This window comes from Cetorhinus maximus, chromosome 20, assembly GCF_964194155.1.
Source record: "Cetorhinus maximus chromosome 20, sCetMax3.hap1.1, whole genome shotgun sequence".
NCBI lineage: Eukaryota > Metazoa > Chordata > Chondrichthyes > Lamniformes > Cetorhinidae > Cetorhinus > Cetorhinus maximus.
Window position 1 is genome coordinate 15,574,283 of NC_135898.1, and position 16,414 is coordinate 15,590,696.

General features: G+C 42.8%; 1 protein-coding gene across 1 annotated transcript in view; it reads left to right on the forward strand.

The window, feature by feature from the left end:
* The window catches only part of LOC144694890 (pleckstrin homology domain-containing family A member 2-like), a 103,968-nt gene extending 96,597 nt beyond the window's left edge, over window positions 1–7,371 (forward strand). The window contains exons 11-12 of the mRNA XM_078565621.1: window positions 2,399–2,482; window positions 5,945–7,371. Coding sequence (XP_078421747.1) covers window positions 2,399–2,482; window positions 5,945–6,358 — 498 coding nt within the window. The 3' untranslated portion in view covers window positions 6,359–7,371. The remainder of the gene's footprint in view (window positions 1–2,398; window positions 2,483–5,944) is intronic.
* Window positions 7,372–16,414: the final 9,043 nt, after the last annotated feature.

The following is a 16,414-nucleotide window of genomic DNA, read 5'->3' on the forward strand; positions in this document are numbered from 1 at the left end:
AAAGCATGAAACTTCATCCTCGGGCGGGATGAGGTTTCATGTAGGTTCTTCAATTTTTAATGAAAGTGTTAATGAAAGTGATAGACATGTCCCAACTCATGTGACAGTATCACATGAGGGGACATGTCTGGGGATTTTTTTTTTTCTATTGTTAACATTTTTAAATTTGGCGCTGATCTCCCTGAGGCAGCACTTAGCCTCAGGGAGATGAGTGCGCTCTTTCGCTTAGGGATCCTTCTCCCCTCCCCCCACCACCGCACGAGGAACGCATAGCGCTTCCTTGCGGATGTCACACTGGGCGGGCTTTAATTGGCCCGCCCATGTAAAATGGTGGCATCGGAGGCACGCCTTGACGCCCGCTCCTAAACTTCTGCCCCATGTGTTCTCCCACTACATGCCCCTGATTGCCTTTAGTTTCTATGCTTCTGCATGTTCCAAAATGCTTCATAACTGAAGAATGAATCATCTTAGTCTCTGTCGCTCTTCCTTTTCCCTAACTCCTTTTGCTTTTTGCTTCATTCTTGGACCTTTTTTTGGGTGACAGCTGGTGGATGTTCTGCTGTGGATAGGAGTCACCAACAACTGGATGCTGCATCTGGTGGGGTCTGCAGGGAAAGCATAGTTTTTGGTGGCCCCATTCCTATTTCCGATTGTTTGACCGAACTAGATTTAAACAGCCAAGATATAAAACAGCCAGGAACAAAGCTGCACAAGGAAGCAGAATCTAGGAGACAAGAGCTAGTAGAGCTTGCTTTGAACAGTTTTCCGGGTTCAATTCTGGGCCTTAATCTACATCCCAGCCAATTATTTATGGTCCATATATATCAAAAGTCAACAGCATGCCTGCTAGTAAAGGTAATGCCCACTATCCAGATGGATGGCTTCAGTTCATATCTCTATCACCGGCCGCCTCCAACTGCACCACAAATGCTAAGTAGCCTGTGGTTGAAGGTAGAGATGGCCCAGAACTTAGCTGCCGGTTAGTTGAAATGCTTGTGCCCTTCATTGGGGAAGACACCAGCCCAAGCAGAACAGTCACTACTCGCACATTATTTTCAAGTGGGTCCAGCTGTTGTCAAAACCATCGTGCAAATAGCACTGGTCCTGCAGCACAGGAGAAGCAGCCAGGTTTGCTGAAGCTCTTCAGAATGCAGTTCTGCACTATAATTGTACCTGTGCTTCACTCTAAAAAAAAACCTCATGACTTTTTTTTCAGAAACTGCATCTTCAAGAGCCTTGGACAAGGCTGTTGAATTGCAGTGCAAAAAAAGGCCAATTCTAGTGACCGGAATAGTGTGTGTGGGTGTATCCCAAATGAAAGTTCCTGAGGGAGACCACATTCAGCAGCAGTCACTCTATTTAAAGCTTGATTTCCAAAGATCAGCAATGCCATTTCCTGGCAGGCACAGAACACCACATGTCCAGAAATTTCTAGCAGCATGACTACAATTAACTCATTCTGTGTCTTTCAATATTAAGAAATTTTTCATTGTCAATACGAGATATTATTCTCTTGATCATACTTGAGGAATCTAACACTTTTAATATTCCAGTGGTAACATTGATGTGTCCAGCTGATCTGCAATTCAACTAAAATGCACAAATGCCAAGTACACAGAAGTACCAAACCAATATTTACAAAACCCTGTGATAATCTGTTGTTGTGATGTTGGTTGAGAGATAAATATTAGTCGAGACAACTGGAAGTTTGATGAGGCTGTGAAATGAGGTTAATTAATGCTGTAAAATGAATGTAACTGTACAAGAGATAAAATACATTAAGTCACAGAGCAAAATGCTATTGATGCAGATTTTCTTTTGGTCCCTTAAATACATTGGAACATTGAGAATAAATAATGTGTCAGACTGTTCACTGCTCTTAATTTCAAATTATTTCATTTAGTATTTTCTTGTTAAACTTGAAATCATATAAACTAAAATGATGACTGTGATGTTTTATGAAAATGTATTAATTCAGACTTCTGGCTTATTCAGTTTTTCCCACTCTAAAAATAGCACATAGATGTTCCTCACTTATATTAAAACTCACTGTGCGGAACAGGCCTACTAAATGGCCATGTCTGTTCCTATAAATCCATCAGAATTGAAAGTGATTGTACTTCAAAGCGAAGTTTATCACAAGATAGCTCTGAAAAAGGAACTTACATTTATACAGCACTTTTCATGATCTCAGGACATCATGAAGCACTTTACAGGCAATATTGGTCATGATAACTCAGAAATTGACCAAAGGTGCAAACTAAGTGTAACTGTGCAAAGTGTGTTGATCCACGGAACCAAAAGGATTATTGAATTAAGTCAGTTTGTGAGCTCTTTCTTTGAGTGTGCAATTGAAGATGAAATAATTTGGTCTTTGTATTTTGTTTTCTGCAAACAGGCAGATAGTCCTGCGGAGATGGAAAGCTGGATGAAAGCCATCAATCAAGCAATCAAGGCACTGAAGTGTTCGAGCAATAATGCAGTACGTCCCCTCCTACACATCAAATATTTGATTTGTTAGAGTCCACTGCTTATGAAAATCAGAGTTTAAAATAGCATTTTGACCTGAAAACACACTAAGGCTAAGTTGAAAAGCCAATGGTTATGTCATTTTTGGTAGGTACTACTGCGAGAACACTGCTAAATAAACAGCTCTCAAAACAGCATCTTTTAGGAAAATTAGCCATGCAGTTTTTCAAATGTAGTGATGAAATTGTGGATGAAGATTTTAAGAAAAGCAATACCAAATCCATGGCATTAACTGGCAGTATCTATTTTTTAAAATTATTTTTCTCATCACTTATCCTCCGCCTTCTCCTTTCCTGGACGCAGTGACTAGTGATTGAGGAGCAATGCTGGCCATAGTGCACCTTAACTAACTGGCCATTATTCATGTGTGAGTGCCAGCAAGCTGTTTGCCTGGGTATATGTTTGGGTTGGGTGGGGAGAAGTGGTGATGGGACGCGGAGATGTTGAAGCTGACCCCAATCACCTGATGTTCACACAGGCAGGGTTTGCCGAGTTGTAGTACGAAGCAAATACAATTTTCATTCATTTGGCATGTTGAATGCAGAAACATATCCCAAGGCACCTCACAGAGACCCGAGGAGAAAGGAAGCTGAGCAAAGCAGTAGAGATTAGCAGGGGTGACCAAAAGCTTTTGTCAAAGAAGTAGGTGTGAGGGAGGGTCACAGGAGGAGACCGAAATGCTGGAATTCAGCAAGAGAAGCCCAGAGGACATAGGTTGCTGAAAGCGTCAGTGATGGTGCGAAGGGAGCAGATGAAGTTTGAGTCAGAGGAACAGAGAGTTTGGAATTGGTTGTTGGGCTGGAGAAGATTATAGAGATAGAGAAAGGTGAGGCTGTGAAAGATTTAAAGACAAAGATAAGAATTGGGAATTTGAGGCATTAACTTCCTGATTTTGTGCTCCCTAACGTTGGATACTTATTGGCCAGAATGTTTCACCCATCAGGGGGACATGCACCCGACCTGAACGAGTGTAAACTGACGCGCAATATTTTGGTCGGCAGCGCATCCACTGACAATTAACAGGCCGATTAAGGCCATTAAAGTACCAACTAAATGAAATTTTTCACTGCCCGTCCAACCTTACGGTTGGCGAGCAGGCCCAAAAGGCCAAGTGGCCTTTGGATTTCGTAGGAAACCTCATCCACAGGCGGGATGAGGTTTCCAACAGAAATTAAAAATTAAATGAAAGTTTTAACACTCTGCCTCAGGGAGCTTTCATTGCATGCACTCGCGTACATGCGCAAACTTACGCGTTTGCCCTCCTCCCCACCTCCGACTCAGGCAGCGCTGCATCACGGCCACGGCCCGATTGCTGGCGGCTTCCCGACCGCTCCGGCTTGCCCCCGCTGAGCCCACCCGACGAGGGCAAAATTCTACCCATTAATTGAGCCAAAACAACTTTTTCTAACTTCATTTAAAAGTGATTAAAAATGATGATTAAAAATCACATTGCTGCTTCAAGTATAATACACCATCCCGACTTAGGAAGAAATCGCCACACTTTAAGTGTCGCTGGATCAAAATCCTGGAACTTCCTTTTTAACAGTACTGTGGATGTACCTACACCACACGGGCTGCAGCCGTTCAAGAGGGTGGCTCACCACCACCATCTCAAGGGAAATTAGGGGTGGGCATTAAATGCTGGCCTTACAAGAGATGCTTACATGCCATGAACAAATGCAGAACAAAATTTCATGGCTCCTTCCCATTAGCTATTTGTTACATTCTGAACTGAATATTTTTGCATGGGTTCATTGAGTCTCTATTTTTCTAAGAGAGAATTTGTACCAGTGTCTGTTTACAGATTCTGATCCTTTGCACTGCACGTTCCCAGTCATGGGGGAGAAATTAGAGGGCAAATCATCTTGAGTTACTCCCAGCTCCAAGGGAATATCCTATGTAACAGCATGTCTCTTCAAACAATCAGGTTGAAGAATCATTAATGACACATGCAGAGTCTGATAAATCTAATAAATTTTTTATTTAATTCATTACAAAATCATGTATAGCACAAAAATGAAATTAAGAGAGGGAAAGAAAGATGGGATAAGAGACATAAAAGAGGTACAAAAAGTGAAGGAAAATTTCATGTTTTTAAAATGTCTCCAACAATAATTAAATGTTGAAGGAATGAGACTCCACTCATGTAATATTAAATTTTTAGTGCCAGAGGTGTTTCTCGGTAGTAATTAAGGCTTATCACACCATTAAAAATTCACTTACGCCTGAATGCCCCAGCACTAGCTTTTTCTTTAGTTGATAAGTACCACAAATAAGAATAGAAAATGGGAAATTACTTTCTTGCTCTCATGGTATTCCTGTTAATATGGGGGCATGGGCTAAATGTGAGTACCGTAATTTCATGCCTTTTTGAGGTTTGCAACGCTGATCCTGTCAGGTACAAGTATGGGTAGCCTCTGGAGGAGCAGGGAAAATTGGACTACAACATCTGTATTCCCGCATTTAATTGGACATGCGCAGACCCCAGAAGTTGCTGTAAAATTTTCTCCATAATAACAATGAGCACTGTTAGCCTCACCTTTATTCTCGGTGTAAAATCTGGGCATTCAAATGGAGTGAGCAGAAATAAATGAGAAAAGGAAAGGGGGTAAATTTAACCCAAAGTTGCCCAAGCCCCCATATGAATAGGAATATCATGAGAACAAAAAAGTCATTTGCCATTTTCTATTCTTATTCGTACCATCTGCTAATAGTACATTAACCTTTGGGCTGGTTGTCAGTTGGTTTTGACCAGTACTGGATGGAGTCTTACATATTGAATCAAGTTGAATGAGAAAAGAAGCAACGGCAATTGTTGACTAGTGAGTTACCCACTAACTTAAGTGCCAAGGAAATGAGTCAGAACGCAGATGGTTGTTCATTATTTCAAGCTGTGGCTTTGCAGCTCAATGGAATAGGATTAACTCTCTCCTACCTCAGAAGGTAATCAAACAAGGATCTCATAGCAATTACTTTCAAACAGCTGATGCAAGCTTGCAACTAGGGTAATTTTAGAAAGGCAGCTCCAGGGGCTGCATAGCCTTTAAAGCATTGTGCCAGGCACTTCCTTAGATGCAAGTTCTTGCAGTGAAACTTCACTACATTCAAAATATATGAGGATATTTTATAGAAAGCCACTTATATACCATGAAAGCATCGATAGTTCTCTGCAGTGTCATCGTGTTTCACGTGAACATGGCTATACAGAATAATTGCATGGTTCTTTGGGTGGGGTGGAGAGTGTATGTTCTGTGATATATACAAGGTATCAGAATTTTCTGGGGCGAGCTGCAAGGATTAGAGGGTCTTTTCCTATCCATCATTGTTGGTAGGATTACAGGTCGCTAGGTATTTGGAAGTTAAATCTCGGTTACATTATGTTTCCTCTTCCTCATTTCTGTACTACCGTTCACAGGCAGTTCCAGTTCAATCCACCTTCATCAGCAGAACTTCTTCTTCACAGCTGCAAGATTCCCTGACCGCATCCAACCCTTCCTCCTCGGCGTCGGTGTGGCCTCAGTCTAGCTCCAAGCCACAAGGAGAAGAGAAACGGCCTCTCTCCAAGTCTACCTCCGTGGTGTCATCGTGGCAGCCGTGGACTCCTGTGCCAGCTGCTGGCGAGCCACCTTTATCCCCAGTAGAGGAGGTGGGCAGGCACGAGAGTGTCCTGAAAGCACCATCTGAAGTACCAAACATGCAGCTGCCAATGAAGGAAGATGTGAATGGTCAAGGGAAGCGCCGCAGACACAGGTCACAGCCAGCACCCAGAAATGAGCAAAAGTTCCAATACAACATAGATGATGATGGCATCCGAACAACGGATGTTTAATGACAGTAAACTTGCCTTTTCTATTGTTTGTTCTGTCTGGGATTAGTGACTCGATTAATTTTTGTTTTGGGTGAAAGTGCCTGCTTGTAAACAGCTTAGCTTGCCATCGTCCTCGCTGTACCTTCATTACTTCGTAAAGTCAGGAAGCTATGTTGGAGATTGAACGCTCAAGAAGAGCAGCAAGGTTGTGTTTTTGGCTGCTCATTACATTTCCATCAGTACTTTTCATTCCTACTGGATCTGGTAGGTTAACCGCACAGCCAGGCTCTGGTTTGTCTGGCAACTGAAACTCGAAACAAAAGAAGGCCCAGCACTACCTACCACAGCCAATGGGTCTCCGTGATACACTGGTGATAGGGAATGTATTAAAATTTGAACAGTTTTTACATTCCTGAGGTGTAGTGAAGTCCCCTGTGCACATTTGTCACTGAAACACTGTTGAACAATCTGAAACACAGATGTGTGCTGTGACCATCCAGCTGTTGCGGAAAATGGAATTCAGACTCTGCATTCCTTAATTATGTCATTGCAGTTCCTAAATCTTTACTGCTGCCTTTCTGGAAATGGACATTGATCAATTTCTTGAAGAAGGAGTGAATCTAGAAAAAGAGCTGTTGCAGTCCCTAAATTGGGTTTTCATCACAATTCATGCCTGCTGTTTCAGTACTTGTGCAAGGGATTGGACAAACATTTACTTCATCTAAGCATTCCTTGGATTGTTTTGTTTGTTTCTCCAGAGTCATTTTTAATTTACTGATCGGAGGGCCTTGTCTTCACACTGTTCTGTATATCTTTTTAAGGCTCAGGCATAGTCTGTAACTGAAAACAGCTCCAAAATGTCTCAGCACATTGTGGAACTCAGTTAAATAAACTCAGGAGGGTAGATAGCTCAGTTGGTGAAAAGTTACAGTGACACACACTCAACTGGGAGATCCAAACTTGATTCTGTTTTAACTAACCTGTGCTCTTGTGGCAAGTTTGTTTGCACTGGAAAGATTAAGTAAAGAAAGGAAGAGAGAGTCAGAGAGAGTAATTTCTCCTCGTTTTCCCTTAACGTCTTGTATTTCTCTGTGAATTCACTCTTCACAAGTTCCCATGGGGAGCTGGTAGTTTCTGCCCCTCTTCTACACAGAACCTATGAACTATATTTTGCTGGATACTTACGGAGGCTTTCTGTTGCTGTGGGCAGAGTTGGTGATAAACCGTACGCTTTATATCAAACGTGAGCATCTGCATTTTGAATCTGTAACATCTGGGACCTGCTGCTCATGAGCTTTTCCGCTGCAAACAGATTGTCTGAATAAACTTTCCTTAGGAAGGAGGAGTCGGGGATGTGGGGATTTGCGTACAACCAAGTAATCACAAATTACCATTTAGCAACTCCTTGCAGATTTCAGCCAAAATCAAATGCCTGAACAGATGAAAATATCGGCTTAAAAATTCAACTTAGACACATATGAGACTGGGGTATGGTTCAGGTTATGTCCATGGATTTTCCCAGTGATTGGCGAGTTGGAGTATTTACAGCTTGGTTCATTTGTGATATTTGCAGTTCAAGTCTGCTAATAAGTATTTTAATTCCGCAGTAAGGTTTAATACTGTTGTGAAATGCATTATTAAATGCAGAGACTGTATCAGTGAGCTTCATTTGTATTGAAATTGCCCAGCATTTGGCATCTTTATATTACGTTCTGGGTATGGCCACAGTACTAACCCATGCAGTCTCTGCACTTGTACCAATTAAATGGTTATTTATAGAACAATGCAATCCCATTTTCCTCTTTAAACTTGAGAAATGAGGGGTCATTTTAACTGGGCAATAGTATAAACCAGTGATGGCGAATTGCAGCCTAGATTGCATCTCTTTCCCCATTGTAGCCCATGAAATGAAAATCAGGGGAATGGAAAAAGGAGCAATCGACTCGCTAATACCCATTTAACATGATAAAGTAAAATTCACCCGTCCTCCCTTAGAAAGGACAAGGCAAACAGGATCCATCATCACTGATTTAGCCAAGGTTAGTCATTTGAATGCAGGATAAAATTTATTTTTCTGTATTTTAACACCCACACAGTCAAACAGAGATGCACTTACATGCCCAGCTAAGATCTGAACATGCTTTGCATGTGCGGAGCTGATAGATTTAAATGTCAGGACTCGAAATGGCAACCTCAGGAATGTGAAGCAGGTTGTAATGGGCAGTGGCCCTACTGTTCTATCATTACCAAAATCTCAAGTATAGAAGAAGCAATAAAATCTGAACATGCAAATATTGGAATTTGGGCAGTGAGAGTGTGTGCAGACTGCTGACGCTTGCTTCCTTCATGTCTAGACCATTGCATTTCTTTCATTTCTTGCTTGACCAGGTGTTGTTTGGTGCCAGTGATTCCGAGCCAGATTATCCTCTTGCAGATAAAACTATATGGGCCTAAAGATTTATAGCTATTAATTCCCTTGCACTTAGGTCATGCCAAAAGAATAGAACTATGAACTGCAGCGAGGGAGCTGGTTTGGATTTGCCTGCTTTTTGAAATGGGCCAATTCAAGACAGCAGCCAGGTACTTTTATAATGTTTTACAGTTAAGCTGAAGGGAAATTCAGTTTCCAAAAATAAAAATTGTGTTCCTCAAATTCCCCTGTGCTGTACGGCAATCCTGAAGAAATGGTGATTAAAATAAGTATGTTCATTTTAGAAGTTGTCAGTTGGCCACATATATCTTCACTTTTAGGGTTGAATTTTCCCCCCCGTTTGGTGGGGGGGGGTGGGGAGGGGGAGTTGAATGGCGGGCACGCACAGGCGCTATGCGCTTCCTGTGCAGGCGGCGGGTGGGGGGGAATCCCAAAATCGAGAGTGCGCTCTTTCGCACATGCGCACGAAAGAGCGCACTCATCTCCCTGAGGCTAAGTGCTGCCTCAGGAAGATTGGCTGTGAATGTCAAAAAGATACAAATAGAAAAATAAAATTTCCCTAACATGTCCCCTCATGAGACAATGTCACATGAGTTGGGACATGTCCATAATTTTCAGAAACACTTCATTAAAATTTTAAAAAAGCTACATGAAACCTCATCCCGCCCATGGATAAGGTTTCATGCTTTTTCCAATGCCCGCCAGGGCTCCCAGCCTGCCCGCCAGCCTTAAGGTTGGGCGGTGAGGTCCTTTAATTACATAATTGCCTCTGTCAATGGCCTCAATTGGCCATTGACAGGTCGGCGGGCGTGCAGCTGATTTCGATGTGCCCCCGCCTTCCAGAAAATTTAAATGGGGTGGGATGATGTCGGGACTTCCCCCCCAACATCACCGTGTGTCATTTTAGATGTTGGCGAGCGGGTCCGCCCCCGCTCGCCGACGTGTAAAATCCTGCCCTTAGTGAACATCTAAATTCATGGCAGGCTAACTTTCATGGCAAGTTTTTGGTGAGTCACACACAGCCTGTTTCTGATATGCCTGATACCTAAAAGGCCACACACAGCAATGCCCCGTTTTAATTTATAATTTAATGGAGCTGAGGAGCCTTCCAGTTTTTTGATTTTACACATTATTTATATGTGAGATTTGATTGGGAAATCCCAGTAGTTTCTGTTCTACCTGGTTAGGAATCAATGGTTAAAGAGTTTCAGCAACATTAATGGGTCGGGCAGACCCATCGACTGCCTGGACCCTTATTAAAATGCCTCAGCAATTTAGGGCATTTGTGCCATAACTCATCTACAACAGCTCAGGCTGTGACCATTAGCAACTTGTCTTCCTGAGAATGCATCAAGCGCAACAAGTCAAGCAGGTATCTCTGGAAGATCATAATGGCACCCATATTGAAATCCTGTATCATATTATCCACAAACTAAAAATTAGTTGCTTGAGCCAAGTAAAAAGGGGTAATATATCAATTGAACTTTAACTCATTCAAATTTAATGCTTCCTGGAGTCACCTCTGGTGGAAGGGTTATGTGCAGCAAAGGCATGGACTCGAAAAGACAGTCAGACAGCATATCACCCCAGAAGCAGTTTTGCATTTGCCTTCTTGCTCAAGAACAGCACTGCCTTGATGCTTGGTTGATAACCCTGATGATTTAGGAATAGAGGGCAACATTTTTCCCCCTGTCGGGGTGGATGGGGGGTAAGTGGGAGTGGGCGAGGGCAGGCAGACTTCCGATCGGTGCCGCCATTTTATGTGGGCAGGTCAGTTAAGGCCCGCCCAGCGTGCCATCCGCCAGGAAGCACTGGGGCGGGGGGGGGGTGGGGGGGGAATTCCCTCAGCCGGGAGTGCGGCGCACAGATCTCCCTGAGGCAAAGTGCTGCCTCGGAGATCGGCTCCGATTGAAAACTTCAAATAAAGGTAATAAAAAAATTTCCCTGCCATGTCCCCTCATGTGACACTGTCACATGAGTTGGGACATGTCCATAACTTTTATTGAAACATTTCATAAATATTTTAATACCCTCATGAAACCTCATCCCGCCCGTGGATGAGGTTTCATGTTTTTTCTGAAGCCCGCCAGGGCTCCTGGCCTGCCCGCCAACCTTAAGGTTGGGCAGGCAGGTCCATTAATCATAATTAGTTTTTAATAGCCTTAATAGGCCATTGACAGTTCTGCGCGCCCGCCAAACTGCAAATTAAATGATGTGGGGTGACGTCAGGATATACGCCTGACGTATTCCCGCGTCATTTTACATGTCGGCAAGCAGGCCCTGCCTCCACTCGCCAAGCGGAAGATGCTGCCCAGTGCGTAAAGCAGATGGACATTAGGACACAATGAATAAGGCTCGTAAGTGTGGCATTTGCAAGAGAATATGCACCTTAATTAAAATCACTAAATCTTTTAAATACTATCCCTCAAAACTTTGCAAAGATAACCATTATGGAATCAAGCTACCAAGCTGGTGATTGTGCACATGCTGTGGCAGTGCAACTGCTTTTATTTAAGAAAATCTTGAATTTACATTTTGCCAAACAAAATAAAAATGGCTTTTTGCCAAAAGGATAAGGTTGCCTTAGTTAGGCCAAAAATTAAAGCATTCAACTTTTTTTGGGCAGAATTTTTCAGCAGATATTTCAAGTTTTCAGAGGAACTTCAGGTCTAATCATATGGTAGAGGTTTATAGGGATGTACTAACTACACTGAATTTAAAGCAGATAAACTGAAAGCAGATGATCAGTGACCGTTGTTTCAAACACGTCACTTTTCAGGTGCATTGTTTTGGTAAATGCTTTGGCTATCCTCCCATGCCCACCCCGATTCTGCAGTTAGCTATACTTGGTTGACACCACCATAATGATGTTTTATGGGGCTCAATCCATAATTCATTGTTAGCATACATCTCTGCCTTCAGTAGTTCTCTTTTCCAATGTTACTCTGTGTATGATTTCACAAACGTTTTCAAACTAGGAGAAAAAGTGTGACTGTGACCAGTTAGCATGTGTGTCAATGTGATATTTGTACTCAGCCACCAAGCATTATAAAACATGTTTGTGTTTTTGTTAAGTTTATGGACTGTGCCTGATTCAAGGATAAAAAACTTCTGTATCACTGTCAAAGGATTCTTCTTGCCATCAATCACCCAGGCAAATACTTTTTCCTTGTAGTCTAATGGTAACCTACAATAATCAATTGCTCTTGTAATTATGACCGGTTTCATGCTGAATGCAAAGGTTGGTAACCGTCTGTTGAATTTTTGTTGCATTAAACAATTTCAAAATCCCATTTTGTTTTGAAAGTATGTTCTGAATTGCTTTGTGCCTTTGTAATGATTGAAGGTATATCCTTTCCTACTACCTACTACAGGTCACGTGATTGCCCTAACGAATGAGCCCTAAGCTTGGGTAATTTGAGGCGGGGGGGTGGGTGCATGTCGCTTCCAAAAGAGCTCTGTAATAAAGTTATCTGTTTCAAATAAGAAACCTGTCCGGTACATCAAGTCATTACATTTGGCAAGAGGATGGGATAGCTGTGACACTGCATCTCACCTTGTGAATGTGCGTACATCAGTTCTTAAAAAAGGAAAGAAAAGTGTACTCACCAGTCATGCCACTCTTCGGCAGAATCGACCCTTATGATGTGTCCATGGAAGACTGGACCCAGTATGTAGATCGGCCTGGTTTTTATTTCGTGGCAAACAAAATAACCGCGGGGGAGAAGAAGAAGAAAGCAATTCTTTTGAGTGTCTGTGATGGCAAAACATACAACCTCATCTGCAGCCTGACCGCCCGGAATGCGCCAATTCCAAATCTTTTAATGAACTTGTAGACCTCATGAAGACGCATTTTCAGACAAAGCTATCGGTAATAATGCAGAGGTTTAAGTTTTACTCCAGAGTAAGGGTCCCGGCAGAGTCCATCACAAATTTTATAGCAAAGTTCAAGCAGTTGAACACTGCAACTTAAGGGACACACTTGTTAAGCTCCAATAGCTGTTTGGTACGACAGACTCCTTCAGATATAGTTTTATTTCTGGTGCATAAAACTCCCTACAGAGAGAACTTGTCTCACCTGTTTTCCCTTTTATACATCCAAATGTGTAGTCGGGTTGTTAACTGATAATTAGCAATTGAACTGCTTGTGAGATAAAAACAAAAAGCTAAAAGCTACTGCGGATGCTGGAAATCCAAAACAAAAACAGAATTACCTGGAAAAACTCAGCAGGTCTGGCAGCATCGGTGGAGAAGAAATCAGTTAACGTTTCGAGTCCTCATGACCCTTCGGCAGAACTGAGTATAGTTAGGAGAGAGGTGAAATATAAGCTGGTCTAAGGTGGGGGGGCGGGGGGAGAGAGAAGTTGAGGGTGGGGTGATTGTGGGGATAAGCAAGCAATGATAGGAGCAGATAATCAAAAGATGTCACAGACAAAAGGATCAAAGAGGTGTTGAAGGTGGTGATATTATCTAAGAAAAGTGCTAATTAAGAATGGAAGGCAGGACACTCAAGGTACAGCTCTAGTGGGGGAAAAATTTATTAATTTTGCTTCCAATCTCCACCCCTCCATCATTTTCACATGGTCCATCTCTGACACTTCTCTTCCCTTCCTTGACCTCTCTGTCTCAATTTCTGATGATAGACTGTCCACCAATATCCATTACAAGCCTACCGACTCCCACAGCTACCTCGACTACAGCTCCTCACACCCCGCTTCCTGTAAGGACTCCATCCCATTTTCTCAGTTCCTTCGCCTCCGTCGCATCTGTTCTGATGACGCTACCTTCAAAAACAGCTCCTCTGACATGTCCTCCTTCTTCCTTAACCGAGGTTTTCCACCCACGGTCGTTGACAGGGCCCTCAACCGTGTCCGGCCCATATCCCGCGCATCCGCCTTCACGCCTTCTCCTCCTTCCCAGAAAAATGATAGGGTCCCCCTTGTCCTCACTTATCACCCCACCAGCCTCCGCATTCAAAGGATCATCCTCCGCCATTTCCACCAACTCCAGCATGATGCCACCACCAAACACATATTCCCTCAATAATTTATATAGATTCTTCTTTTCCCACCTATTTCCATTATTTTTAAATCTAAAACTAAAACTTTGTTAGTCTGTCCACCCCACCCCCACTAGAGCTGTACCTTGAGTATCCTGCCTTCCATTCTTAATTAGCACTTCTCTTATCACCACCTTCAACACCTCTTTGATCCTTTTGTCTGTGACATCTTTTGATTATCTGCTCCTATCACTGCTTGCTTATCCCCACAATCACCCCACCCTCAACTTCTCTCCCCCCCGCCCCCCCACCTTAGACCAGCTTATATTTCACCTCTCTCCTAACTATACTCAGTTCTGCCGAAGGGTCGTGAGGACTCGGAACGTTAACTGATTTCTTCTCCACCGATGCTGCCAGACCTGCTGAGTTTTTCCAGGTAATTCTGTTTTTGCTTGTGAGATAACTGTTTCCTTCCACAACAACACACACTGACATGTTGAAAGACCGGTTAGTTTGTGGTGTTCACGACAATGTGATTCAGCGCCGTTTACTTGCCGAAGTTAATATTGGCTTGGAGCACGCCACGGAAATAGCGTTAGCCAAGGAAAGTGCTGCAAGGGACTCGCAGGCTTTACAGAATGTGTAACATGGCGCCATTCTTCAGTTGGGGTGGGAACCTACTGCTAGACGTGGTGCGAGAAACAGAGAGACAGCAGTGAAGCGAGAGACAGTTTCTGCTGCTCAAAAAACAAAAAGATCTAGTGGAAACATTTCAGTAGCGACAACGAAATTAATCTGTTACAGATGTGGGGGGTAACCACATACCAGAAACCTGCAGGTTCAAGGAGGCAGAATGCCATCACTGCCACAAGAAAGGACACGTAATAAGGCAGTGCAGAGCGAAATTGAGACAGCCCTTAAGACAGCAGAGCAAGATGGATGAAGTGAATAAAATAACAGAACCTGAAGCTGCCAATACTGATATCTATTCCCTGTACAATGTCAAAGCAGTAAAAGTTGGACCAGTAACCATTACCATTCAAGTGAATGGGAGGCCATTAGTCATGGAGGTAAATAGGGAGCCTCAAACACATTTAAAATACCTAAATGAAGGTACCCAGCCACTGTATCTGGAGCAAACTATGGCTCAACTGAAGACATACACTGGAATGTCCATACAGGTAAAGGGCATCACCACAGTACCTGTGTCCTATAGGCAACAGACAGCCCAGCTTCAAGTGATCATAAATTCAGGTGAAGGATCTAGTCTTCTGGGCTGCGACTGGTTACAAAAAAAATTAAGCTGAACTGGTCTGAAATATTTGAAGTGAGAACAGGAGGAATGCCTGAGCTGTTAAGGAAATATGACAGTGTATTTCGTGGTGAATTGGGAAAGGTAAAAGACTTACAAGCAAAAATATATGTAGATTCCAAGGCGACACCCTGTTTCTTTAAGGCCAAACCTGTGCCTTATGCCCTAAAGGTGAAGGTGGATGCAGAATTGTGCCACTTAGAAAAGCTGGGCATCATCCGAGCAGTCCAATTTTTGATATGGGCAATGCCCAAAGTTCCTTTGATGGAACCTGATCAAACTATTCGCATTTGTGGGGACAACAAATTAACCGTGAACAAGGCAGCTAAACTAAATAAATATCCTATCCCGAGGGTAGAAGACTTGTACACAAAGCTAGCTGGAAGCAAATCCTCCACCAAACTGGACGTGAGCCATGCTTACCAACAGCTAGAGCTGGATAGCGTGTCTAGAGGGTATGTAACCATCAACACGCACACGGGTCCGTGTCAATATTCGTGCCTACCCTTTGGAGTATCATCTGCATGTGCAATCTTCCAAAGGACCATAGAAAGTCTATTGCAAAGACTTCCCCGAGTAATAGTATACCTAGATGGTGTCCTGATCACAGGGTCAACGGAAGCCGAACATTTGGCCAACTTAGAGGAGGTTTTAAGAAGATTTTTGGAAGATGGTGTATGATTTTAAAAAAAGGGAAATGTACATTCCAAGCACCGGAAGTCACTTACCTGGGTCACGGAGTGGATGCCATGGGGCTGCATCGAGGAAGGGAGAAAGTCAGGGCAATCAAAGAGGAGCTCTCTCCTTCCAGCATCACTCAACTCAATTCTTTTTTGGGCATGATTAATTATTATAGGTGCTTCTTGCCAAACTTGTCAACATTGTTAGCCCGTTTACACTTATTATTGAAAAAGAATCATTGTTAGTCGTGGAATTCACAACAAGAAGAAGCCTTTGTAAAAGTTAAGAAGCTATGAAGCTACATTCATTATGTTTACTGGTACATTATGACCCATCAAAAAAATTAATATTAGCCTGTGATGCATCTCCTTATGGTCTGGGAGCTGTGTTATCATATGGGATGGAAGATGGTTCCGAAAGACCAATCGGCTATGTCTCCAGAACCCTCTCTGCAGCCGAGAGGTGTTATACACAACTAGAAAAGGAAGGTTTATCAGTAACATTTGGAGTCAGTGATCTAACTGACACCATTGTGTCAGACAATAAACCACTAATGGGTTTATTCAGTGAAGATAAAGCCATGCTACCAAGAGCCTCAGCAAGAATTCAACGTTGGGCTTTGATATTATCTGTGTATGAGTGTACATTTATGCA